This window comes from Gossypium arboreum, chromosome 2, assembly GCF_025698485.1.
Source record: "Gossypium arboreum isolate Shixiya-1 chromosome 2, ASM2569848v2, whole genome shotgun sequence".
Lineage (NCBI taxonomy): Eukaryota > Viridiplantae > Streptophyta > Magnoliopsida > Malvales > Malvaceae > Gossypium > Gossypium arboreum.
The window spans coordinates 113,619,792-113,645,141 of NC_069071.1; the positions used below are offsets into that span (position 1 = coordinate 113,619,792).

At 32.4% G+C, this 25,350-nt stretch overlaps 4 protein-coding genes across 6 annotated transcripts; 1 reads left to right on the forward strand and 3 right to left on the reverse strand.

Annotated features, from left to right (window-relative positions):
- The first annotated feature begins 371 nt into the window (after positions 1 to 371).
- LOC108467124 (uncharacterized) lies at positions 372 to 3,913 on the forward strand. Of its 2 annotated transcripts, XM_053025199.1 has the most exons (9): positions 372 to 459; positions 638 to 743; positions 1,609 to 2,082; positions 2,288 to 2,468; positions 2,599 to 2,893; positions 2,963 to 3,035; positions 3,111 to 3,201; positions 3,275 to 3,354; positions 3,440 to 3,913. In XM_053025199.1, exons 2-9 carry the CDS (start codon positions 654 to 656, stop codon positions 3,698 to 3,700), a joined length of 1,545 nt encoding a protein of 514 aa, XP_052881159.1. In that variant the 5' UTR covers positions 372 to 459; positions 638 to 653; the 3' UTR covers positions 3,701 to 3,913. The 2 variants fall into 2 exon arrangements, with proteins under 2 accessions (XP_052881159.1, XP_052881160.1); XM_053025200.1 differs by lacking the exons at positions 372 to 459; positions 638 to 743 and adding an exon at positions 1,060 to 1,427.
- Positions 3,914 to 4,366: 453 nt separating this feature from the next.
- LOC108467125 (dnaJ protein P58IPK homolog) lies at positions 4,367 to 8,847 on the reverse strand. Its single transcript, XM_017767647.2, has 9 exons — positions 8,505 to 8,847; positions 7,306 to 7,471; positions 6,911 to 7,112; positions 6,674 to 6,834; positions 6,496 to 6,589; positions 5,758 to 5,970; positions 5,576 to 5,656; positions 4,886 to 5,104; positions 4,367 to 4,810 (listed from the first exon to the last, which is right to left on the reverse strand). The coding sequence occupies exons 1-9, from the start codon at positions 8,635 to 8,637 to the stop codon at positions 4,601 to 4,603; spliced, it is 1,479 nt and encodes a 492-aa protein (XP_017623136.1). The 5' UTR covers positions 8,638 to 8,847; the 3' UTR covers positions 4,367 to 4,600.
- A 1,237-nt stretch (positions 8,848 to 10,084) lies between these two features.
- Positions 10,085 to 13,773, reverse strand: LOC108463548 (syntaxin-71-like). Its single transcript, XM_017763477.2, has 9 exons — positions 13,422 to 13,773; positions 13,125 to 13,250; positions 12,726 to 12,888; positions 11,841 to 11,926; positions 11,637 to 11,705; positions 11,499 to 11,543; positions 11,335 to 11,397; positions 11,169 to 11,245; positions 10,085 to 10,470 (listed from the first exon to the last, which is right to left on the reverse strand). The coding sequence occupies exons 1-9, from the start codon at positions 13,575 to 13,577 to the stop codon at positions 10,455 to 10,457; spliced, it is 801 nt and encodes a 266-aa protein (XP_017618966.1). The 5' UTR covers positions 13,578 to 13,773; the 3' UTR covers positions 10,085 to 10,454.
- A 3,182-nt stretch (positions 13,774 to 16,955) lies between these two features.
- On the reverse strand, positions 16,956 to 25,025 carry LOC108466588 (probable DNA helicase MCM8). Of its 2 annotated transcripts, XM_053025197.1 has the most exons (18): positions 24,691 to 25,025; positions 23,899 to 24,039; positions 23,702 to 23,816; positions 23,396 to 23,618; positions 23,095 to 23,258; positions 22,578 to 22,841; positions 22,186 to 22,281; positions 21,846 to 21,998; positions 21,552 to 21,622; positions 21,360 to 21,478; positions 21,091 to 21,220; positions 20,828 to 20,885; positions 20,553 to 20,709; positions 20,280 to 20,454; positions 19,390 to 19,560; positions 19,187 to 19,300; positions 17,076 to 17,143; positions 16,956 to 17,045 (listed from the first exon to the last, which is right to left on the reverse strand). In XM_053025197.1, exons 1-17 carry the CDS (start codon positions 24,868 to 24,870, stop codon positions 17,093 to 17,095), a joined length of 2,382 nt encoding a protein of 793 aa, XP_052881157.1. In that variant the 5' UTR covers positions 24,871 to 25,025; the 3' UTR covers positions 16,956 to 17,045; positions 17,076 to 17,092. The 2 variants fall into 2 exon arrangements, with proteins under 2 accessions (XP_052881157.1, XP_017622461.1); XM_017766972.2 differs by having other exon boundaries at positions 16,956 to 17,143; positions 24,691 to 25,024.
- Between the last annotated feature and the right edge of the window lie 325 nt (positions 25,026 to 25,350).

The window sequence follows — 25,350 nt, forward strand, 5'->3', positions numbered from 1 at the left end:
ATATTTCATGAGTTATTATGATTAATTAGTTTCAAACATTAAATTTTAGTATATTATTTTTAAACATAAATTTATATTCTAAATACGTAATTTCTACATTTCTAATATAAATAATTAAAGTATGAAAATTTATATAAATTACATACAATTATCATAAAATAAATATAATCCAAATATAAGAATTTTAGTAAATTAATATTATAAATTCCCTGTTGAACCAAAATCATGTGACAAACCCACCTTGCCAAATAATATTGTAACTAAATTTGTTACTTTGTCTCCATTTCATCATCAAACAAATACACTAACATCAGCAAAATTTTGTTTTCAATTTTATTTTAAATTAAAAAAATACTTTTTTTTATTTATTTAATTTAAAAAAAAATTCATTAAACTCTTCTCTCTTTCTCTCTCTTTGCCCTTAAGATGGCCACCTCAGTCTGCTCATATAATCTCTCTGTCAGTTTCCCTTACCTGTTTTTATCAACCAGTGTAAAAAGATTTTCAGACAAAGTTCAAAGAAACAGTTTTTTTTCTTGTCAGAAAATCATAATTGAAGTTAACTATAAAACACCCCCCACCATCATCTGTCTCTTCTGAAAAAAGTTTGAATCTTTTCTCTTCTTTTTTTTCTCAGAAAATTGTTATGAAACATGGAAAATGAAGGAGACCATGTACTGAAGAATGGTGAAGGAACAAGCAGCTGCAATAGCAACAACACTCTTAATCCTCCACTTCAAAGGGTACTTTTATTTTTTATTTTCTTTTGTCTTGCTTGTAAAAATCATAGCTTTTTTTTTTTTTGTCCATTTTGAACCTTTTAGCTGTTTTTATTGCTTAAAGATCATGATTTCTTGTCCTGTTTTTGATCTGTTTTCATTTTTTTTAAAAAAAATCAAAGAGAAAATTTGAAGAATTAGAGTTTCAACTAAAAAGTGAAAAGCCTTTGTTGCAGTCTGCAAATTTTTGGGGAAAAATATTGTGTTAGATTGTAAGGTATATATAGGTTTATGTGGAATTTTATCAAACACTAAGCAATCATAAAGATTAAAACTAAGCCATGTTAAACAATTCTTCATAATTATTGAGGGTTGATCGACTCAGAGAAGTCTTCGAAGTGTGGTCCAATTGACGGGACAGCTGACCGGACCCCAATAACCGAAGGTACAATCTTCCACAAGTGACGCATATGTCATAGGTCAGGGGTTCGAACCCCTTGGTGGATGGCTGTATGTTCATGTACGGTTGAGGGGCTCCCCTCTCTGCCATATGTGGCATGCTGGCTCTCGGTAGAGCACGGGAGACAAAACCTTCCCAAGGGACAGTACTTTCGGTTGTTGGGGTCCGATCGGTTGCCCGACAGACACACTTTGAAGATTTCTCCCCAACCGACTCTCACCAATAATAAATGAGGATGGATAATTAAGGTAACAGTTTCAGCTTCCCTTCATCCTTTTGATTCCATGAATATCTATTGATTGAAGCTGTTTTTATCATTTAAGATTGTAAGTTGACTGAATTGGTAATCTATTGAAGCTAAAGGATCCTAATATATCTGCCATATGAATATTGATTGAATGATTTAAAAGTTGCAACTTCTCTTCACAGTTCGCAGATTCAACTGAGATAATCGAAGAGACGCCACACGATCAGCACCGAAGACAAGATGATCTCGTCTTAGAGATACCAAATCGAAGTGTCGAGGATGCGAGGGAGGAGTTTGTAAGAATAGACATGACCTTGACACCAACAGCTACTCCTAGAAGAGTCAATTTTTCACCTATGCCTAGTCCTATTTTTAACAGATTTGACGAGTCCCCTGTCTATTCATCGCCGAAGAGTAAACCGTCCTTAAAAAGCCTCCTTCCGAAGTTGAGTTTCAAATATCGAAACACTAATTTGGAGATCGAGAAGGCTGCTATCTTAGCTCTAGGAGGTTCATCAGCAGATATACAAGGAAAGCCTCGTATCCCGAGAACGTTTTCTCTCTCGAAGATTTTCACACCGAGAGCTAAAAATACTTCATCATTACCTGGTACTCCGATTGCACATTCGAACCCCGAGTCCACGCACGGCGGGCAGGTAAATTAGCCTTCAACAACCCAATTTTGAACTACAAACACACGAACCAGGATTCATGTTGTACTTTTCCAAAGTTGTCAATTCATCATGCTCATTACATTCATTGGCACTTATATATACATAGCCGATGCTTATATACTCCGATACTCCCACTGTGTGTTGTACTATTTTCTACTTGATTCTTACAGAATTGCTCACTTTACAGAAAGGAGGGATCACCGGACCACCCATTCATCGTTCGCATTCAGTGCCTACGCTTAACAAAGATGGAAGCATAACGCAATTGGATTCTTTTAGCGGTGTATTTCGTGTAATTCCTACAACTCCACGAGTAGTCAAAGGAACAGTTGTAACAACATCAAACATAGTTATCAAAAGTGATATGGGTAATTTTTCGATTAACTCTACATTCTTATGATTACGTATGGTATTTTCATATGCTGGCAAAATTTTCGATTTTAGCTTTTCTATGCTTGTGATAACCAACCTATGTCATATGTTAGTCTTATTGTTCAGATGGAAACAATGATGATGGTGAAGATATTCCTGAAGAAGAAGCTGTTTGTCGAATTTGCTTGATCGAACTCGGAGAAGGAGCTGAGACCCTTAAGATGGAATGTAGCTGCAAAGGTGAACTTGCCCTTGCGCACCAAGAATGTGCCATAAAATGGTTTAGCATCAAAGGTAACAAAATGTGTGACGTGTGCAAGCAAGAAGTTCAAAACTTACCCGTCACTCTTTTATGGATTCAAAACGCTCAAGCTCATAACATGAGAGGACCTGGGGCACGAATCGAGTCTGCTAGATACAGGCAAGTATTTCGGTTCGAGATTATCTTCAACGATTGCATATTTTTAACATGAAAGTACTTTTTTCGCAGGGTTTGGCAGGATGTCCCGATTCTCGTCATTGTCAGCATGCTTGCTTACTTTTGTTTTCTCGAGCAGCTGTTGGTAAGTTAAGCAATTTCCAAAAATTTCCCTTCATTACGAACTTTTTAGCTGTTTCTAAACTCGCTACGTGCTCAGGTTTCGAAAATGAAGTCCGGTGCTATCGCTATCTCTCTTCCGTTTTCATGTATATTGGGCCTCCTTGCATCCATGACGTCGACAACAATGGGTAACTTTCTTTCGATAGTCTCATTTTTGAGAATTTCATTATCCGTCTTACGGTACCTTGTTTTTCTTTTCAGTAAGGAGAAAATATGTCTGGCTTTACGCTACGATTCAATTCGCGCTTGTGGTTCTTTCCGCTCATCTTTTCTACTCATTGGTAAAACTTAGAATTTAGAAGTCTCAGGTTATAACTTGCATTATTCGGATATAGAACCTTACATTGTGTTTCTTGTGATCGACAGCTCCATGTACAGGCTGTTCTTTCGGTTCTTCTCTCGGCATTTGTTGGGTTCGGGTCCACAATGTGCGGAACCTCTATTATTTATGAGGTTTCGGGAGCATGGGAAAGGCGGCACATAGAGTCAAACCAACCGCTTAGTTCTCAAGAGGTACCACGGCCCAATCAAGCACCGGTAACGGCACCGTTACAAACACAAACGGATACGAACGCCCATGGTATTGAACCCGAAAGGAGAGCTTTAGAAAGTGGGAATGCCAATTAAGTTTAAAACATCTATAAGGTGTAAAAAATGGTGTTCAATGAAAGTTTTCTGTTGTACATATACCATCTCATTGTGTAGAGATGCTTTACATGCTTGTCTATTGTTGATTTTATTAAACGTTACTTGGGGAAAAAGCTTTTTTACTTTTTTGTTCTTTGGGTTCAATTTCAGTTCCAATAATATGCTAATAATAATCCTTCAATTCCCATAAAATATATTCTGGTATAGTCCCTATACTTTGCAAAAGTTGTACTTTTCTAATTAATTAATTTTAATCTTTATATTTTTCGAATTTTGAAATTTTAGTCGTGATTCAAACAATAACAATGAAACCCGTTTAGCTAAATTTAATTACTAGTCATATACTATACGTATAGTTGTTTACCGCATTTAGATTTTGAAAATAGCAAAACTTAACAAATTAAATAGTTATCATTTAGTGAGGTCATGAATTTTAAATTCGAAAAGTATAAAACTAAAAATGACCAAATTAAATACAAAGACTAAATCTCACAATTTTCACTTTCGCAAAATATAAGGGTCAATTGCAGAATTTAACCTAAATTATTTCCACAAATCAAATAAGAGATGGATCAAACAATCAATTTTATAGCTACTAACAATAAAGATTATGGAGTGAATGCTGAAAAGAAGAACTCAAACATATAGCTAAATGAAGGCATTTCAATTTCCTATCATCAACGTATACAAGCTTTAAAATCAAATGAAATGAAATGGAACAAAACTTTGTGAAAGGGCATAAATTGTTCATCTAAGAAACCAATTGTAGTGGTATAAAGTTACATACTTGCTGAAAGATTGTCAGTCTTCTAGTCATATTGATGTTTACGGCTCAAGAACGAACGAAAAATGTGCTCTTATAACCGATTCCCGAAGGTATCAAAAGTTGAAACCGAAACCACCACCACCACCACCACCACCTGGAAATCCTCCTCCAAAGCCACCGGGAAACCCACCATCAAACGTAAATGTGAAATGCTGTCCTCCACCACCACCACCAAACGGATTGAAACCACCTCCGCCCATACCTATGTCTTCAATATCTTCTCCTCTATCATACCTTGTTCTTTTTTCCTCGTCTCCAAGAACCTGTAAGCAACATTTCATTCATGTAAAGAACAAATGGGATTGATAAAGAAAGTTAAATATTAATGAATCATATACCTCGTACGCAGCAGCGATTTCTCGGAATTGTGCCTCAGCTTCTTCTCTATTATCAACATTCTTATCAGGGTGCCATTGTAAAGCGAGTTTCTTGTACGCACGTTTTATTTCAGCTACCGAAGCAGTCTTTGAAACACCGAGAATTTTGTACCAGTCTTTGCGTTTGCTCAACTTTAAAGCTTTCTCAGCCCTCATAAGTGCCTCACGGATATTCATATCCTGCAAATCAATTTTTAGCTCTCATGAATTAGAGGTACAAGTGATTAGGACAATAGCCAAATATAACTCTCAAAGTTGAACCGGAGGTTATTGCTTAGTGTGTTTTGGTAGGTGCCATGGGTCGTGGACTCGGGATACCTATCTTATGCATGGTATCCTCTAATTTGTAACCTGGGTTTCTCACTTAGCAACGATTCTAACAAAGAGTTAGAAACCATGAAAATGAACTTTGGTAGAATTCAAAAGATCTTCAAGATGCACAAATTGAAACGACTACAAAACCAGTCTTAGATTCAAAAAATTGTTATTACGAGGAACCACAAAAGCAAACTGTGTATCTTTAGGTGTAGAAACAAATATGTGCATAGCATGTTACTGATCTAAATACCATAGAGAAGCCTAAAACCATACTCCGAAAGAAGAAAATTTTAATCGAGATAATTGTCATCCAAATTTGATATCATGACTAACCTGAGGTGATTTCTCAGCTGCTGATTTTAGGTCTTCAACGGCACCTTCCCAGTCGTCTGTTAAAAGTTTAGCTTCACCCCTCTGACACATGCACACATAGTTAAAGAGCGAGAATTACGGCATAATGTACTTCAACCAATTGCAGTATAAAGTTCAACAAATCATTTGACTATACAACAAACCTGTACTAAAGCTTCGAGAAGTTCCTCATCAATGTTAAGCGCCTCAGAGCAACTACTTAAAGCATCCTTCCCTCTTCCGAGCCTAACCAAGACCTTACATAATCCAAGGTGAAGATGCACGTTATGAGCGAGATGATTTGGGTCCAATGCAAGTGCTCCTTTGTAGTCCTCAACGGCAACGCGCAGCTTACCCTTGTTTGCATTATCTTCCGCCTATACATTCCAAGAGTCGAAATATCTTGATAAAATAAGGCCAATACCCCATGTATCTAAACCCTATAGGCCTACACTAATCTCAAACAAACAAAAAAAAAACAGGTAAAAGTACTATGGATGCCCTCATATTGGGGTTGAATTGCATTTTGCCCCTTTTACTAAAAAAAAGAGCAAATTAGTCCATACATGTTAGATCAAAGAGCAAACTGGTCCTTTTATTAAAAATTCCATCCATTTTTACAATTAAAAATTGGTCCCTGTACGCTAGCATAAGGTACACGTGGCAGGCTACATATAACTATCTGATTATTTTAATAGTCACACCAGTTTTCAACAATAGAAATAAATTAAATTTTTAACAGAAAGGATCAGTTTGCTCTATGATAATGTAAAAGGACTAATTTGCCAACTTTTTTAATAAAGAGGACAAAATGCAATCTGACTCTTAATACAGGTGCATCCAGGGTACTTTTACCAACAAAACCAAAAAGGAGAATTTGGAAACATGTTTGGTGGGCATACACTTTTAGTCTTCTTCAATAAATTTTTCAATCTAAAATATGCTTTCTTCAGTTCACCGTGCTCTGGATCTAGGCGAAGACCTTTCTGGTAATGCCTGAAAAGATCATGTATTATAACTATAAATCCCAATTATGTATGTGATTTCAATAGCTCATAAACAAGAAAAATTTTAACAAACCTTTGGGCAACATCATGATCTGCTAAATAGTAATAAGCATGACCACGGAGGAGTAAGGCCTCAAGATTGTTCTCATCTTCCTTGAGAATAAACCCGGATTCGGAAATAACACTAGAATAGTCTTTAGCCGCTACAAGCAGTTTCAACTTTAGCATCTTAGCCTGCAGCAAATGAAGCATATTAGAGTTTATGAATATTGCTATAAAAAATAAAACAGAAACGGAATGTATGTGCTACCTTCGAGCATGCTGGAGAAAAAACAAGGACAACTTTATCCACATAATCCAAAGCTTTTGTATAATCCTTGGACTCAAATAAACTGAAAGCTGTTTCCAAAGCACTTTGAGCCTGATGTAACTGAGATAGTTCCTTTTCAGCAACAGAATTTCTGGGTTTTAGTTCTAGAAACTTTTTGTAGCTTTTCTCCGATTCCTCGTATCTGCAATGAAAAAGCATTTTTAGTACAGGCAAATGTCATCTAAGACTTCAGGATAGCTCAATAAAATCATAGTTTCGTAATAGTTTTCATCATTTTTTAACCAAAAATGTGAAAGGAAAAGAGAGTACTGTGAATGATAGATTACAAGTGTATATATATATATATATCCAAACTTCCTGTGATTCAACAATACCGGCATAGCTGACGTAAAAGAGATGCATGGCGCATATATGCTTCTGAAAGTGCTGGATCTGCCTCAATAGCAGCATTGAGATCATTGAGTGCCTCACTGTAACGCTTCACTTTTATACTCTGTGAAACTCTCTCGAACAACTCAGCAGCATTTCCTAGATTTCCATCTACACATCCAAGTTGAAATGCTAAGCAAAGACATATTGAAAGTATATGCAATGGTTGCAAACTCCAAGAATATTAATTCCGATATCCAAAAAACAAGCACTGGCTATTTGGCTCCTCAGACTTAAAACATCATAAAACAATGAAACAGATGATGCATTTATATGAAGACATTGTTGGGCGGCTGTTCTTACCCACTAATGCCATATAAGGGCATGGATTTCAACCCCACCAAGGAGGCCAAAATGCTAAACATTTCCTTGGCGGCGAGGTGCTCCCCAAACTCCATGAACCCGTTGGGCTCTCCTTGGAGTCGGGAGACAAAACCCGAGGCTAAAACTGAGCATCAAACCCCGAGCACTATACCTCCACTATTTGAGGGCCCGATCAGCTGCTCAATGGACGACACTTCAAAGACTTCTCCCCTCAACACTTCTCAATTCATTTCATATAGTACATTTTGAAGTAAGTTCGAACACAAAAACGGCTATTTTCAACCCGAATTATCCAATAGACAAATTCTAATTCATCAATGTTCACAATAGAAGGCTAATGACTAATTACAAATATGATGATAAACCATAAAATATGATAAAACTATCCATCCTAACCCAATTAAGATCCAATATATTTGATAATCATTTTACAAGATAATGGCGATTTTTGCATATCATAAAATTCAAAACTTTTTCCCATTTGCAATTTTAAAAATTTCATTTTATTTTTCTCACAATTCTACTCAAGCTGGATGAATTAATATAGCAATGCATAAGCAATTAATAAAAGCATAAAATGACTAATTGACTATACAAAAGAACTGATTAAAATTTCCCTTTTTCCCTTCGAAGACTTCCGACTTTCTCACAATCTTTAACCCAAAAACATCATTTAACCACACTCAAATAAAACCCCAGATAAGGTTAAAGCTAAAGCACACTAATTTATTAAAAAAAAACACAGATCAAATTATCAAATCAGGAACAAATTAATGGGAATACTTCAAAAAACACAACAAAGTTAAAAAAGAAAACTAACCCAAAGCAGAAACGAGAGGCTGAAGAAGCAAATGCTGACAAATCAATACAAAATTCAGTATAAAAGCTGTGTAGACAAGTCCATTCCAAGCCATTGAATTGAAGGCCCAGTTCAAACTCAAACTCTTCAACATTGTTCTTCCTTCAGTTCTCTATAAATCAATAGATTTACATAGGAATACTTTTTTGATGTTTGGCAATTTTTTCGGATTTGGGTATTTTGAGAAAACCAAATATTTGTCAGTAAATGAAAATAAAAAATTAATGGAATTTGAATTTATAAAAAATTTGTTCGAATTTTTTTTTAGAAGAAATGATCGACGATCCGAGGATTTGCATGTCAGTCCACGTTATTTCAACCAATTGATGGAATACACGTAGAATTTAATGGGACCAAAGTGTACGTGGAATTTTTAGCAGTAGAATATTGACACGTCATAGAATAATTTTTCTCTCGACTTGAGACTGGCCCAATTCAAATAATTTCCTGGATTTCCTTACTGTTGGGCCATAAAAAAGCCCAAAGAACTAGACCTATCCATAATTTTGATTCTTTTAAATCATTAAAATTTTAAAATGATAACAAAATTAAAATCTATAGAAAGTAGTAAAAATATTTAAAAATCAAAATTGTCCAAAAATAGTTTTAAAAATTAAGTACATTTATAAAAAATATTTCCAAAATTTTTAAATGACTATCAATTTCAAAACTTAAATAATCGAAAAAAATCTAAACATTTAAATTTTATAAAATTCAAAATCTTTTCAAAAATATTGCCAATATGGAATATCTTTCTATATTCTTTGTAATTGATTTTTAGTTTGATATACTACTTTTTGACGAAATTTTATTAAAATTTACAAGTGATATGGTACTGTTTATGAAAAATTTATCAAAATAAAAATCTTTTCTTTTATGGAATTTTTTTTCAGTTGGATGAATATTTTATAAAAAAAACCAATTTTACACAAATGCCCTTTTAATTTTTTCCTCTATACTGAGCATCTTAACGGTGGGTTTGGATCAGTGGTGAAGTGCAATGCGACGCGTTTAGCTTACTTTTTGTCTCAGGCTATAGTATTATTACAATATCTAATCTTATCACCACTGTTATTTTGACACTAAACATAGGTAAATGCACCGCCTATCCAAACCCATTATAAGCTTCTCAAGTTTGTTATTCTAATAACCAACTTGGCAACATTAGAAAGCGTAGTTTAGCTAAAATATTTGATAAATCTTTATATTCTTTAAAATTTAAAATTTAATCCATCTATTTTTGAGACTTCAAAATTAAAATTCAATTATTAATACTATTAAAACTTTTCTTTGTTGAATTTGTTGATATGACACTTTTAAATAAATAAAAATTTCACTTGATAATCATGTAACTAAAAATAACATTATAATAAATTTAAATTTAATAATATAATTTTAACAATGTTAATAATTGAATCCAAGTTTGAAATCTGACTAAATTTCTAAAAATAAAAAATACAAAAACTAAATTTCAAAGTTTACAAAACCACGATATAATGATTGATTCTTAATTAAGTGATTGGGATTTAGCTCTTAATAGCTTTACTTACCAAAATACAACACTATATATATATAGGCCAATTTAAATAACGTTAACAATGCCCCATATCTGGATGAAGAAATACACAAAACAATGCACTATATGATCTTTCCAGAGTATGATAACAATGTCCATATCTGGATGAAGAGCAATGAAAGCAGAAGTATCATTTTAAAATAATGTGATAATCCATCTCTGTAAATCACATAATATATAGATAAACTCACATTATGCCAGTGTGACCAATGATTCCCACAAAAGAAACAAATCAAATACGAGATCGACCACCTTAGCAAGCCCTCAAGATGGAAGACAATGCAAGAAAAGATGACAGAACATAAGGGAACGGATCGACTTATCCTTTTATCGCTTCATTTCTTCAAAACACTGTAAATGAGGGACATTTTAAGGTTAAGGGTGACCGCTTCTCAACGATAAAAACAAAAGAAATGTGAGAACAAATGAGTTATTCGGCCTAAATTATTACTTGAAAAAACCAAAATCCAAAATGTATCCCCAAATAAAACTGAAGCACACCATATGAGTTCAATTAAAATGATATTCTATGACATAGAATATGATTATGTCGCTTCGATTATTTATTTTATTCTTGGAGTACCCATGTCTGAGACATTGTATGGACATGAGTATGAAGGATATGACCCTCCACTTCAAGGTATAATGAAGAACTTCAAAAAAACAATCCTTTGTCCAGGGGTGAAGCCAAAAATTATTTTGGGGGGGCCAAGATTAAGTTATATATTTTCATGAGAGCTAAAATGTATTTCACCATTGTATTGGCTTATATCTTTATGGTTTTCGAAAGGACTAAATTAAAATTCTAGCATTTTGGGGGCCAAACTATAATTTTACCATATATTAGCTTAAGATTTAACAAATTTTGAGGGGTTTAAAGCAGCAATTTCCCATTTCCGGGGGGGAGGGGGGGGGGAGCCCTACCCTTGTCAAACACAGACCAATATCCTTGCACGTTTTTGATTCACTAGAGCGTTAGAAAAAAGCTTATGATGCAGGGTTTTTCTTTTATTCATTTTTTTAATAGAAGGCATGAGTTTGAAGCTTACTTGTATAAATAGGCAGCAATTCCCAAAACTATGCATAATAAGACAATATCGATGCAGAAATTTCGGCTGGATCTCAGCTGGATAAAATCAGAAACTTAAGTCAGATCCAACAAAGAAAAATGAAAAAGGATGCAAATCTACAATTAATGAAGCTATAATGAATCACCTGAGTGACAGTGTGTTTAAGTCTGACATTGGTATTCTTTAGGTCACCAGCTGCCTTATCCACCTGTAAAATGTGTAAGGAGCAGAATACATAGTGTAAATTGGTAATCTAAGCAGTTACTAAGATAGTAAGATGTATAATAACATGATGGTCATGATGTTAACCTTGGTTTCAATTTCATCCATCAAAGGAACTTGCCTATCCAATTCCTGCACGTATCAGAGGTAACACTTAAGTAGCAAGCATAAATGTTACAATACATAATATTGAATAGTTTCAAATGACCATCAAGGCAACCTTACCTCATTCATATCATGAGCCATGTTCTTTAAAGTATCCAAACCTTCTGAAATCATATCTAAACCTTGGTCCTACATCGATATCAAAAGAAATAAAAAGCCAATCATAGCTCCATCAATGGGGTGCATGTAAGCAAAACACAAGCAAGCTTTCCTTCCAAAGGAAGAAGGATCAAAAACAATAGCATCAGCAAAAGTTCAACTTGCCTGCTTTATTCTTCGCATTTCATACTCCTGCCTGAATTGACTTGACTGCTCAGATTCTTGAAAGTATTCATTATCAAATCGCCCATCTATGAACAATATGAATATGTAAGTACAACAAATCATAAGATCTTCCAGGCAAAATTTTCAGAGCTTAAGAAAGAGTAATTGATAAATTCTGCATGATAAACTATGACAGAAAATTTTCCCATCACAAATAGTCAGATATTAATAAAAAAATGAGTGGTTTTGTACTTGGCATAAGTAAGCACCCTCCTTGCTGTATTATTATTGAAGCAATAAATGGTCAACTATAAAACTTTTTCTATATTTGAGATAGCATTCATATGTTTATCTCTCTCTCCCCAACATTTTCTGGGGTTCCCACTATTACTTCTATTTCTCCATGTTTATCTCCCGAATTCTTCTATTTTATCTGAGTCAAGCTATTGTTCTTTATCCATTTTTTCCCAATTTTTCATCTTAAGGTTGAAGCAGCTCTCATAAAACAAAATAACACTCCTCGCATCATTATGTACACCACCACCAAATAAAATGAACCATTAGACTACATCTACCCTTCCCAAAACAAACAAAAACGAAAGTAGGGAAGTATAACATGAACCAAAACCAACAATTTGGTTTTAGAAAGACATTCAAAGACAGCACATCATTGTCTAAAACCATACCATTTGAACGGAACAAGAAAATTAAAGACAGTAGTCTCATTTTTTATTTTGTTATTGATCAGTGAGTCAAACCATTTGTCTTCAAAGATCAGGTTATCCTTATTTCATTCCGCAAAGGTCGTATAAACTAGATTTTTTACATAAAAATTTACACTACGTGTATACAATCTCAATAAATTTCAATGAAGTTAAGAATCACCTGAGTCGAACTTAATTTCAGTACGAGAAGCTGAAGGTGCTGAAGACATCCCGCCTCCAGTTTTAGGAGCAGCAGTTCCATCAGGTATAGCTTGAATCCTATCCGGCAATGCGAGGACCAGATCACTACGAGCAGTCATCTCTTCGGTTGAAATCCCTTTAACCTGAAAGCAAATTCCAAAATTTATCACACTAGAAGTCTGAACTAATTGATTTCTCAAGTCCACAAATACACAATACCCTTAAACGTGTTAAATAAAATGCACTATCACAAAAACGTAGCCTATGCTTGTGTTACATAACAACACAACCAATCAATTACTAGTAAACGAGCTCACATTTACACTAAACTGTTAAAATTTATTTTTTGGAAATTTTAAAGATAAGATAAGAAGGTAACCTTCTTAACAGCCAACCTCTGCAGTTTAGGGACCTCCTCAAGCAATCGAGCCTTGGTTCGACGAATCTCAGCATTCACCGCAACAGCAGATGCCTTACTTTTCTCCTTGGAAACAAGCTCCGCTTTCTAAAACAAATCGAATAAACATAAATTGAAGACATAAAAACCCTAATTCTTGCTGAAAAACTCTCAATTAAACAAAAAGCAGAGAAGACTGACACTCTAAATCGCAAGCTTAAACCTAACAAATCTCAACAAAAATAAGCTTAAACCAAATAGATTAGATCGGGAGTTTACTTGAAGAGCGGATTCAATGTCGGCTTCAATAGCAGCGTATTGGCGAGCAAAGGCATCGTCGCCGGAGATATTTTGGTCTCGCTGCTTTTCGACGTCGTATTTGTCGTACTTCTTACAGATCACATCTACTCTGGTCAATATATCAATGACAGTCATTTTCTTCTTCTTCTTCTTTTGTCTAATTAGCTTCGATGAGTCTACCGATTAATGTAGCTGTTTGGATGAAAAGAAAAGAAAAGAAAAGAAAAGAATTTGATTTCTTTTCTTTCGCCGTTAATATTGGTAACGGAACCAACCTCCAGACTCCAGAGATTCAAAAATTAAAACAGTTTTATAAAAATAAAAAGACAATGAAAATGAACTACAGCCTGCAACACTGTAACTGTAGGGTAAGTTTTCTTTAAAGGGTTAATATACCATCTAGTACCTGAGTTTGGCTTCAAGTTGCAATTTGGTACCTGAGTCTTTTTTATTCCAATTTGGTACTTAAGTTTAGCTTCAACTTCCATTTGGTAACCAGACCAAACAATTTCACGTGACTTAATAAATATTTGACATGTGTACTTTATTAAAAAATTAAGTACTTAAATGAGACAAAGAAAAAATTCGAATACTAAATTGAATATTGAAGTTAAATTTAGGTACTAAATTAGGATAAAAAAACCTCAGGTATCAAATTTAAAAATTCAGTTACTAAAGTGAACATTGAAACTAAACTCAGGTATCAAATTGGGACAAAAAAACTAAAGTATTGAATTGAATATTAAAACTAAATTTTCGTACCAAATAATATATTAACCCTTTTTTAAAGGAACAACTTTAAATTTGTTTTTCTTTGCTTTTAGGGCCGTCCAGCCTAATTTGATCAATATAGCAAATCTTTTAGGGTTAAATCCAAAATTAGACCTCATACTATATAGGTTTTTTTCACTTACGTACTTTTAAGTGGTAATCAATAAAACCATGAGATGTGGCCTATTTTTATTAAACACCATATATTTTTTGGTTAAAAAAATTAACTTTTAATAATTTAATTGCCATTTTATCAAAAAATTATATATTTAAGTGAAAAACAATATAGTTTATGGCCAATTTTTTTTAGTTAAACCCATTTTCAAGTGCAACACTTATATTTCTAAAATGCTTAACTTGCTTTTTAATTTAGTCCTTTAAAGTATGCGTTCATTATATTTTTAGTTAATTTTTAATGGACACTAAAAAGCTAATGACCAATCACATAACACCAAATGAAGTCATTTTGTAAAAATATATATTTTCTTTTATCAAATGTATATAAAATTAAAATATATATATAAAGTATGGAAATAAATATATAAAAATTCAAAATATATATAATCAAGAAAAAATATAACTCATAAAAATTATTTTAAAAATACGATAAATGAAAAGAAATTAATTGAAATTAATAATATTATTGTAAAATATGAAAAAAACTTGTAACTATTATAAAAATTTGTAAATATTATTTAAAATTTTTAAATTTTATTAAAATTATAAAAATAAAAAGCTAAAAGATATTATAAAAATTATATATAAACACTTAATATATATGAAATAATTAAACATATAAAATCTAAAATGTTTTCTTCCTCCTTACTGATTCTAAATGTCTTCTTGGATCAAGCTATGATTATGTTATTAATCAGTCAAAATTTATATTTTCATTAAAATTGTTATTTTTTCGTTAAAAACGTGTTATTAATAATATATTTTTCTTAATTATTTGTGTGATTACTTGTCCTCTTCTTTAATTAGTTTTTCATTAATCATTTTAGGCATATACAATACTGAAATACAATTTCTTTGAGCTGATATTTATTTATTATTTATTTGTAAGCAAGTATAATCTATTATTATTATTATGTCACTTGAAATGGAATAATCATTTTGAAAGAAAGAATTCTAGCTCATGGTTGATTAAGTTGTTTATGAAATTTATTTTACCATCATTGTCAGAGGCAACTTTAGGCCCTAGCTCCTAAAATAAAAATTATTGCTTTTACCATTTAAAAATTTTTAAAATTTTAAATTAATAAAGATAAAATTACACTTTAACTTTCTTTAAAATTATAAAATTTAATTTAATAGTTTAAAATTATAAATATATAAACTATTAAAATTAAAAATTCATTTCGACCACTCCTTAAAAAATTTTCTGGCTTCGCACGTTATCGTTGTTAATCTTTTCTCTTATCATACCATCACAATAGAACATCAAATCTATTTTATAGGCTGTCTGGGTATAATAATTTGATAATTTCTTTCTACTTTAGCAATTTTTATTTTCAAGAAAAATTGCAAAATTTATTATTTTTAAAAAATAAAAAATATGGATCAAAATTGTTACGAGAATGACATCTCGAGAAACAGTGGTGGCAGGCAACGAAAGATATGCTGGCTGATTGTCTAACTTGGGAAGGAAATTTCTGGGGGGTTTTTTTTATGAACTTCGATGTTCATTCTTTACTATAGAGAAAAAGAAGAGATTTTAAAATAATACTTTGTTTGAAATTTAGCGTTTAATTTTAAATAGTTTTTAAATAAAGTATTTTTAATTATTGTAATTAAAATTTTAATTTATTATATGAATTGCTAAATATAATTAAAATATATCAATCTATTTAACAAATCAAATATAATAAAAAGAAATTTCTAATATCATATCAAAAGATTGATATTTTGTTGATAAATAATTTTTTGATAATATTAAAAAATTCAAATTATAATTAAAACATTAGTAATATTTTCAACATATAATGTAATTTTACTTCATGTAATCATTATTTAAAATAATAACTACTAAAGGCTATTAAAATATATTCATTATTTTGATAATTCAAATATGTTACTAACTACAAAATTCTATTATTAAAACATTACAAACAATAAAAATATTATATTGTAAAATAAACTCTTTACCATTCAATTTTCATTTTCTTAATAGCAAATAAATTGATATATAATAATTTGTAAATAATATATATTGAAAGTAAAAGTGCTCATGAGCCAAACCTACATAAGATATTTAGACTAATTTTTAAGCCCAGGTCAACCCAACCCAATTTAAGAAACGAAAACTCAAGCCCGACCCAGCCCACTCATTTGATTTTTTTAAATTAATTTTTCTTTAAAAATAATATTTAAGAAAATATAATACACCAAATGCACTAAAACCACTAAAATAAAGTTTATTAACACATTAAAACTACATTCAAAAAGTATTTATATTAGAGAAAACACTACTATAAATATAATAAATGTTTCATTATATTAAAAATACAAATAAATATAATAAATATTTTATTGTATTAAATATAATTTTAAAATTTTATATTTTGAGTTGAGTTATTTAATTGAGTAAGTTTTTAAAGTTTTCAATAATGAATTTAATTATTATTGAGTTAATGATTTAATATAAATATATAATTATTATTTAACATATATAATTAATATAATTAATTTTATAACTTAATTAATATAAATATATATAGATTACAGACAGACGTAAATGTGTATTGTGAAGTTAAATGCAAAAAAATGTTTCATATTATGAATTGAATGGTTGCTTTGCCATATATATAATCTAGAAATTATCTTGAAAAAAAATGCAGAAGTCACATTACCACACATTTCAAATGCACCAATGGTAATTAGCATCTTGATCTTGATGGTTGGCTTCTTGAATATGATGATGATAACACCTGCATGAAAAAGCACGACTGATCAGTCAAAGGGCCATGCATGCATCTACCCTTGACCCTTTACCTTTATTAATGTTATACTAAGAAACCTACCTAAATAGTGTCATATCAGCATATTACATAAAAAATATATAATTTATCTGTTAAACACTAATGGTTGATGATAATAATGGATTCTATCTTCCTTTTAAGTTAGTTATAGTTTGTAAATACTTCCATACCATTGAGATAAGAAACTGAAAACCTACCAGATGATATTTGGTTCTTTTAATGTAATGAATTATATATAAGAGAGAAGGCATTTAACAAAAAAAAAAAAAAACCTGTTTAATTCATTTCATTAAATAACTAAATATATACAAGTAAACTAATCGCATAATCATTTTAAAATAAGATAAAATTATTCAAAATATTTTTAATTTAATTACTCTAATTAAGATAATTATCTAAATTAATCACTATAGTTAAAAATTTATTAGTCCACTAAAATTTACTAACATATTAACTCATTAAATTACTGACATGTTTAAGTTCGATTTCTTCCTTTTTCTTGTTGCATCTTCCCACCCTTCATTCTTAACTTTGTTTCTCTCAGCTTTGCATAAGCTCCATATCCGGGACCTCTTTCCATTATGGAACTCTCTTTTGTAAGCTTTAAAGGGATTGGGTTACCGGGACTTGAATTATGAGACAGGATGAGAGAAATAAGTTTGAAGACATGAAACAGGGACTGAAGAAGCAGGGTTTGGCTCATGGGTTTGTCGCAGAGAATCACTAGTCTGCCATTTTTCAATGGAACTTGAAGATCCACTCTTTTTTTCTTTCTTTTTTTGCAAAAAAAGATATTTGACTATACAAAACTATTATCCACCATGCTCAAGGTCTGATTTTGTTCTTGGTATTAGCCCTCACCCTGACTCAGATATAGTAAGGTCACTTTGCCAAGATGATGAGGTTCCTGGACTCCAAATCCGGCATAAGGATGAATAGACTCTAGTTAAGCTGATTCGGAAACTATCGTGGTGAACGTTGGTAATGTTATGGAGGTACTCACAATGCAAATATATTGATGTCATCTCAGAAAACAAAAACAAAAAAAGGACACGAGAAGAGAAACAACAAAAAAATAAAAGCAACAATGGAGGACATCAACAATGTTGAAATAAATATGCGAAACTGACTTCACAATGGGCTCAGCTATATTTCGATCGAGAATCGATATAAAGATGAAGAAGCAACAACACTGGCTTCACACTTAGGATAAGCACAGTGTATTACTAAAAATTTTCAGAATTACAGAACACCCACAGATAAAAATTTATAAATAATGATGATCAAGAAGTTGACATTGAAATAAAAAGTGTTTTGGGATAATTAAAAAGAGGACCCTAGCTTTTGACTAATTCAGACAATTATTTTAATTAGAGTGACTAAATTAAGAAAAAAATTAAAGTGACAAAATAAAACAAACCCTATTTTAGAGTGACCATGGGTATAATTTACCTGATATATATAAATACATGAAGATAGATTTTAAAACTAATATACTTTTTTTCATTTTCAAGTTTATTGAAGCATCATATCAATTTGAGTTAGATCATTATTTGGCTTTTCTCACATTGGAGCCTAACCTTTTTTTGGTTCAAGTAAAGCCCTCTAAATTTAGCAATTGTTCTCACATTGTTATCCAAACTAGACAACTATTCTCACATTGAGGCTTGAATTTTTTTTTTAAATTAGTCTCTGAACTTGGCAATTATTTCCATATTGGAGCCTACACTTTGGGTTTTCAAGGACTAACTTGAAAATAAAAGTTCAGGCCCCAGTCTGAGACTAATTGCCAGATTCAAAAGCCTAACTTGAACAAAAAAAAATTAAGAAAATTTGAAAAGTTCAAGACCAAAATGATTTAGCATTATCAATTTAAAAATTTAGTGATACCAATTGATTTGTTAAAAATATATGAAAAGTTAAAAACTAGCGGATATCTAAATATAGTACGCATATTTACATATTTATGTCAATAGTTTTAAGAGTTCATACCTGGTATGTCTTTGGCCCTTTCTTAAGAAGATAACCTACACTGTTTAAGTTATCCACAAATGTGTCAATATCAGGAACTCTTAACCCAATTCTATCTGCCAAACTGTAGATTTCCTGAAATAAAGTAATTGGATACCAATGATTTTCCTTTAATGAGAATAAAATTATTTGGTAGACCAACTATAAAAAGCTGAAGTTCATACAGATATGGAGAAGCAATCTTTTTGTTGCAACTCTGATTGCTTGTTTAAAGCACTTAAAAAGCGCTTTGCTTCTTTTTGTTGACTCATTCCCCCACTTCGACCAAAATCCACAAATCCATGCTCATCAACATACTTATCGTACAGGGATTCTTTCATTATTTCAACTGCATCCTGCAAAATAAAATAATCCAAAATTTCAAAAGATAATTAAGACAAAAAGGCCTTAGTTCAAAGATTAGTTGTTCTGAAACAATGGAAGCAGTTTATTTTATCTTCGGTGCCTTGTATAGAATTATATTTTAGAAAGTTTTTATGTAAAAATGAAATCTAAGACAAAAACTGTCACTTCAACTTTTTTTTTTTTTCAAGTATTCATGTCGGATTTTAGAAATAGGTATGGGTCAAATTATGGTTTTTGTCCCTGTACTGTATTCAACTAGGGGATTTAGTCCTTATAATTTAGTTTCGCACAATTTGATCCTTCTACTATTATTAATGTATGCCTTAGTTCAAATTACTAATACTGTTAAAAGTTTCGTTCAAATTACTACTATTATTGTAATGGCGTTAGTAATTGGACAAAGACATGATGTTAATAATAAGAAGAAGATCATATTATACCAAATTAAAGGAAAACCATAATTTGACCAGTACGAGGATATGGCCATCCAAATACATTGAAAAACTCAAAAAAATAAAGAAACATGCCCAAGTCAAATATTTACTTATATCCAACGCTTATATCTGAATACGAGTAACAACATAAGAGGAAAAATAACTAAATTAATGACTTATCATTTAGCTTCAATCAGACACTATGAACTAACGGACCATTATCAGGTTCCCCCTACCTGCCCAACCTAGAAACCAAGGAAAATTAACCCTCGTACCTTAGCATCTTGGACTGTTATTTCTTCTCTCAAATCCACTCGAGCTCGAGCTTGTGTTAGTCTAACTAGACTCTCCAATTGTCTCGCTGTTATAGGCGTGCCATCACCAGATGTATTACGGTCTCTTAGTTGTAAGTAGAATTTTTGCAGGATTTCCGCTGCTGGTTTGGACATCCTAATTGGCATAAAAGTAAAGAGACAATGATAAAACAACAAAAAATTGCTGTGGCACGCAAATGCAAGTATTCAAAGGTGGAGATCGCCTTTAATTACCTGGGGAAGACATATGTTCTTGCATAAGAAATATATTTGCGAAGAAGTGCACCAGGCAATGGGACAAAATCAGCATCCTTTTTGGGGTCAAGTCTCAGCCTAGAAACTAAAGAACCTCCGTTCACTCTCATAGTTACTGCTTCAACGTTTTGTGATGCTACATTTATAAATCAGAAGTTTTTCTTGTTAGATTCTCTTTCTAAGCTTGATCACTTGCATGCATAATAAAAACTTTTTTAGTAATAAGGCAGATTGGAAAAAATAAAAAATGAAACCTTTAGGTATACGTAGCTTTTTCAGTGCTGGTGAACTTTCTCCATATCCTGCATGAAGCTACAACATAGACACAAGGGTAGTTGACATTTTGATTTATAAAACCTTAGCTCAAGCATATAAGCTTATATAAAATGTTGTCAATAAGCTATTTTGTTTTTGTTATAAGGTACAAAAGTTGAAGGAAACACTCCAATATATAATTTTATTCACTCACTGGAGATGAACAATATGAAAGGGCCAGGGAAGACTACTTAGTCCTTACCGACATTATGTGCTCCGAAAGTTGCTTGTCCAGCTGCTCATCAGGTTTATCAAGCAATATGAAAACCAAATCAAATCTTGAGAGCAAAGCTGGACTCATTTTCAAATTTTCATTGACTGTTTTCGCACGGCTGCAGTTGGATATTGGTTTTGTTAATTATCAACAAATAATACCAGTATCAATAGAACAAAGTAAAACCAACATAAAATTTATGTATCGGTATGTGAAAGGAAAAGGAAAACACAATAATAGAATTCGTAAAGTATTACTTATAATGACCACCAACAGGATTTGCTGCTGCTAAGACAGATGTTCGAGCAGATAAACTTGCTACCAGTCCAGCTTTTGCAACAGAAACACACTGTTGTTCCATTGCTTCCAGTAAAGCCTGGTGCAATCCTGATGTAAGCAATGCCCGGATGCTTAGAGGTCAAATGATAAATAAAGCAATCAGGAGAAACCTGATGTTCAGCAGACATTTTATCAAACTCATCTATACAGCATAGTCCACCATCTGCCAGTACCATGGCTCCTGCAGCAAATGTATTTGTTACAAGAATGAATATAATATTAGTTTCCACTATAAAATGACATGTAAATCTTATGTAGATCAGTCCAACAGTTGTCTTGTTCGTGGGTGGCAAATACATTTCAAATGAGCTAGCTCATGCCCATCAAACAACAAGGTTGATACAATGAATAATCCAAAATACTATATATAAGCTTTCAAAGAACGGAGAGAAAGTGTCAACTACCAGCCTCAAAAGCATAGTCACTTGTCATAGTGTCCTTCACCACAGCTACAGTTAAACCAGCATTGGTGGTGGCATTGCCACAAACATATATACCACGTGGGGAAACAGCAGCCGCTGCTTGCAGCAGTTGGCTCTTCCCCAGACCTGGATCACCTGGTAAAATAGTAGTAATTGTTAAGAATCAACCTATTGAGTTTATATGCGGAAAATATGAAGTATGAACAAACTGTTCAGTTTACTGGAGGCGGATGGTAAGGTGATACAAAGTTTTTCCTAAACATTAAAAGGTAGCTAGAAAGGCTACTTATTATAAAAGGAGCAGACGAAAATAAGCATATACCAACAACAATGACATGGATGTCTCCTCTGACTGGGACCTTATTCCGATCCATTGAATGTTTTCGTACTCCACCAAACAATGCCAAAGTTATCCCAGCTGTTGATTAAACCAAAAATATTCATTTAAATACAATGTCACAGTATTAAATTGCAACCCCGTAAATATTTGACCATGTCCGTTTGTGACACTAATTGTATTACTCGGCATGGGGTTTATATCAAGCAAATTTACAGATTACAGCCATGTATAATGGGTTGGTGGCATGGTAGTAGTTTGGTGGGTGAAGCAGGTGCCCCAAAATGACAACATTACGTAATGGATTGGCCAACATTATAATCATTTTAGATGACGGTTCTAATTAAGTTTCAGTCGAGTGCAAATTAAAGGTTTACCTTTAACAAGCTCATGTCCATAGATGGATGGACATATGGATTGAAGTATTTGGCGAAAGACATCTGAACCATGCTCTTTTGAAAACTTCACAATAAATTCCAAATCCTTTGGAGAGAAAGGGAACAAATCAACTAGCTCTTTTGGTCTAGCATCACTGTTGGAATCTTCCATATCCTCAGTCACAGAGAGCGACTTAGAATTTTTTATAGAAACTGCTTCTATGTACAGATAGTAAAATCCTTGATTTCTGCCTTTTGATTTTCCTGAAAAAGAATCAAATTTTTTGTAGGTGTAAGCAAGTGTTTTATTCATTCCAACCAACGAAGACCCTTCATGTTCCCAATCACAATCTCTGCATTCATGAAAATTCTTGTTTATATGTTTCGTGTATGTAATGGCAATAACTAGAAGGTACTGCATTAACATTGCATCTGCCCTTACTGAAAATGAGATATTGTTTGTAAAGCTATTTCAAATTCCATGATAAATTGGCTATGAAGGGATTTCTTTATATACCTCCTCCAATATCCATGTAATTGTTGATAACTCTTATAATTCCAGTGACTGTTGCTACATCTCCAGGGATGCACAGATCAACAAGATCTTCAGTCAATTCACATTCTACTGTTCGAGGGACACGACCTTCTTCATGATCCTCAGACTTTAGCAGCTCCTGTAACCTGGAATTTGTGTAAACAAGAAAAGTGAGTAGCCAATTTTTTTTATTAATGTAATGGAATGTTATTAAGATGTGTAGATATAGAGTGTGCATGGAGTTGCTAAGAAATACTGTAACATTGGGGCATCAAGTTTTTACCTTATCTTCTGAAAATCTATTGCTTGAGCCGAGGATCGAATTGGTTTGAATGTTCTACTCTTGCAGCCATGTATAGTACAAGCCGATGGTGGCGAAAACTTTCCATCAGGAAATGAACGAGGGATCTCGGTTGCACATTTTTCACAGGCAAAATTCATTTTAGTCACAAGAGGCTTGACATTGCTAGCTTTTACCACTGTACCCCGCACAGATACAAGCTTGTCTGTATATATAATCAAGCAAACATCTTTACATAAATCATGGTAGCTGGATAAGTGCAACTATAAGTTGAAAATCGGGGGGTACCGATATATGCTGCCTTTAAGTTCTTCAAGACAATCATGGATTCAGGGTAGTTGTGCAGACGAATATTTATCTTCTTTCCTTCCTCCAAGTAGAAATCCTGGTTGTTTAATAAAACCTGCTCGCAACATATCTCCGCGGTTTAATTTAATTTAATTAAACTTAAAAATCACTTCTTTCCATCATTTGCTCATTCATACCTGGTGAATAGCAGCACTCATGCATGAGAGAGCTATTTTAGGTTTATCTTCCATTTTGGCATAGAATTCTTCGATATCACATAATCTTCGAAATCGTTGGTAATCAAGAGACAAAGAAACGGCACCACAGTCATCCTTTACCTGTTCATGATGAAATTGCAAAGAGTTGAAAAATGGCGTTGCAGTTGCTCGTTAATTGATTGAAATTTTAAAATATCAACAAAAGTTACAGTAATAAAACCGAAATTTTAGTAACAACTAAAGCAAATCCCTAACTAAATCGTTCATTTACATGCCTAATTCACCTAATTAAGCACATCGAAAAAAATATTAGATCACTCTCAATCATTTGACCGCCAAAATGAAGTCAAACAGAAAATTAAAGATAAATAAATAAAATGTTCAAAGATTTGAAATATATCACATAATATTCGAGATCGTTGATAATCGAGAGACAAAGAAACGGCACCACAATCATCCTTTACCTGTTCATGATGAAATCGCACAGCTTATTGCTAATAAATTGGCGTTGCAGCTGCTCGTTAATCGATTTAAAATTTAAAATATCAACAGAAGAACTTTGTTACTGTAAAATTGCTAATACAAGGTAAAAAAACAAAAAAAAAATTAGTACCCAAAAAGAAAATCCCTAACTAAATCGTACTTTTATATGCCAAATTCACCTGATCGAGCACTAAAATGAAGTCAACCAGAAAAAAAAAATGAATAAACAAAATGTCCACAAAATCGAGACGAAATTTTAAAAAAGAAAATAAAGAGAGGAAGCCACACCTGATGAGCAAGATCTTTCCCTGAAGAAGCGGAGAAGAAGCGAATGAGGTCAAAAATAAGCTTTTCTTCGTCCTTGGAGTACTCGTTTTCGGTGAAATAAACGGGAACGATAGAGCCAACGTTGCTTGCATTAATCGAACCGTATTTTTCAATTGATCTCTCTCCGTGAGATCCAAACATCTCGACGGTGGTGATCTTGATTTTGGCTACCGAGTGTCCGTCAAATTTTGGCTTAAATTCTTTTCTGGTAATCTGCAGCTTTTTGGCGGGAAAAATGACGCGAGAGGAAAAAATGGAAAATCCAAAACGTAAATGTGATTTATGTGTTGTTTAAAAGGATAATATAACTTTTAGCCCAAAAACTTGGCAATTAGGTTAATATTGGTGCATATACTTTTTTTTCACTTTAGTACTTGAATTTGATAACTAGTTTCATTTTAGTCCCTAAAATTGAAAATTATATGAATTAAAAAATTTATATAAATTTTCAATGATAATATAATATAATCTCAAAGTGTTACATTCATTATTTTAATAATTAAATCAATGGATAAATAGCTAATATCACTTGTTTCTAATTCAAACAACTCAGATCATTGACCAATAATATTTAAATAAATAATTCAAATATTTAAAAATAAAAAAAATTATTAATGTAAC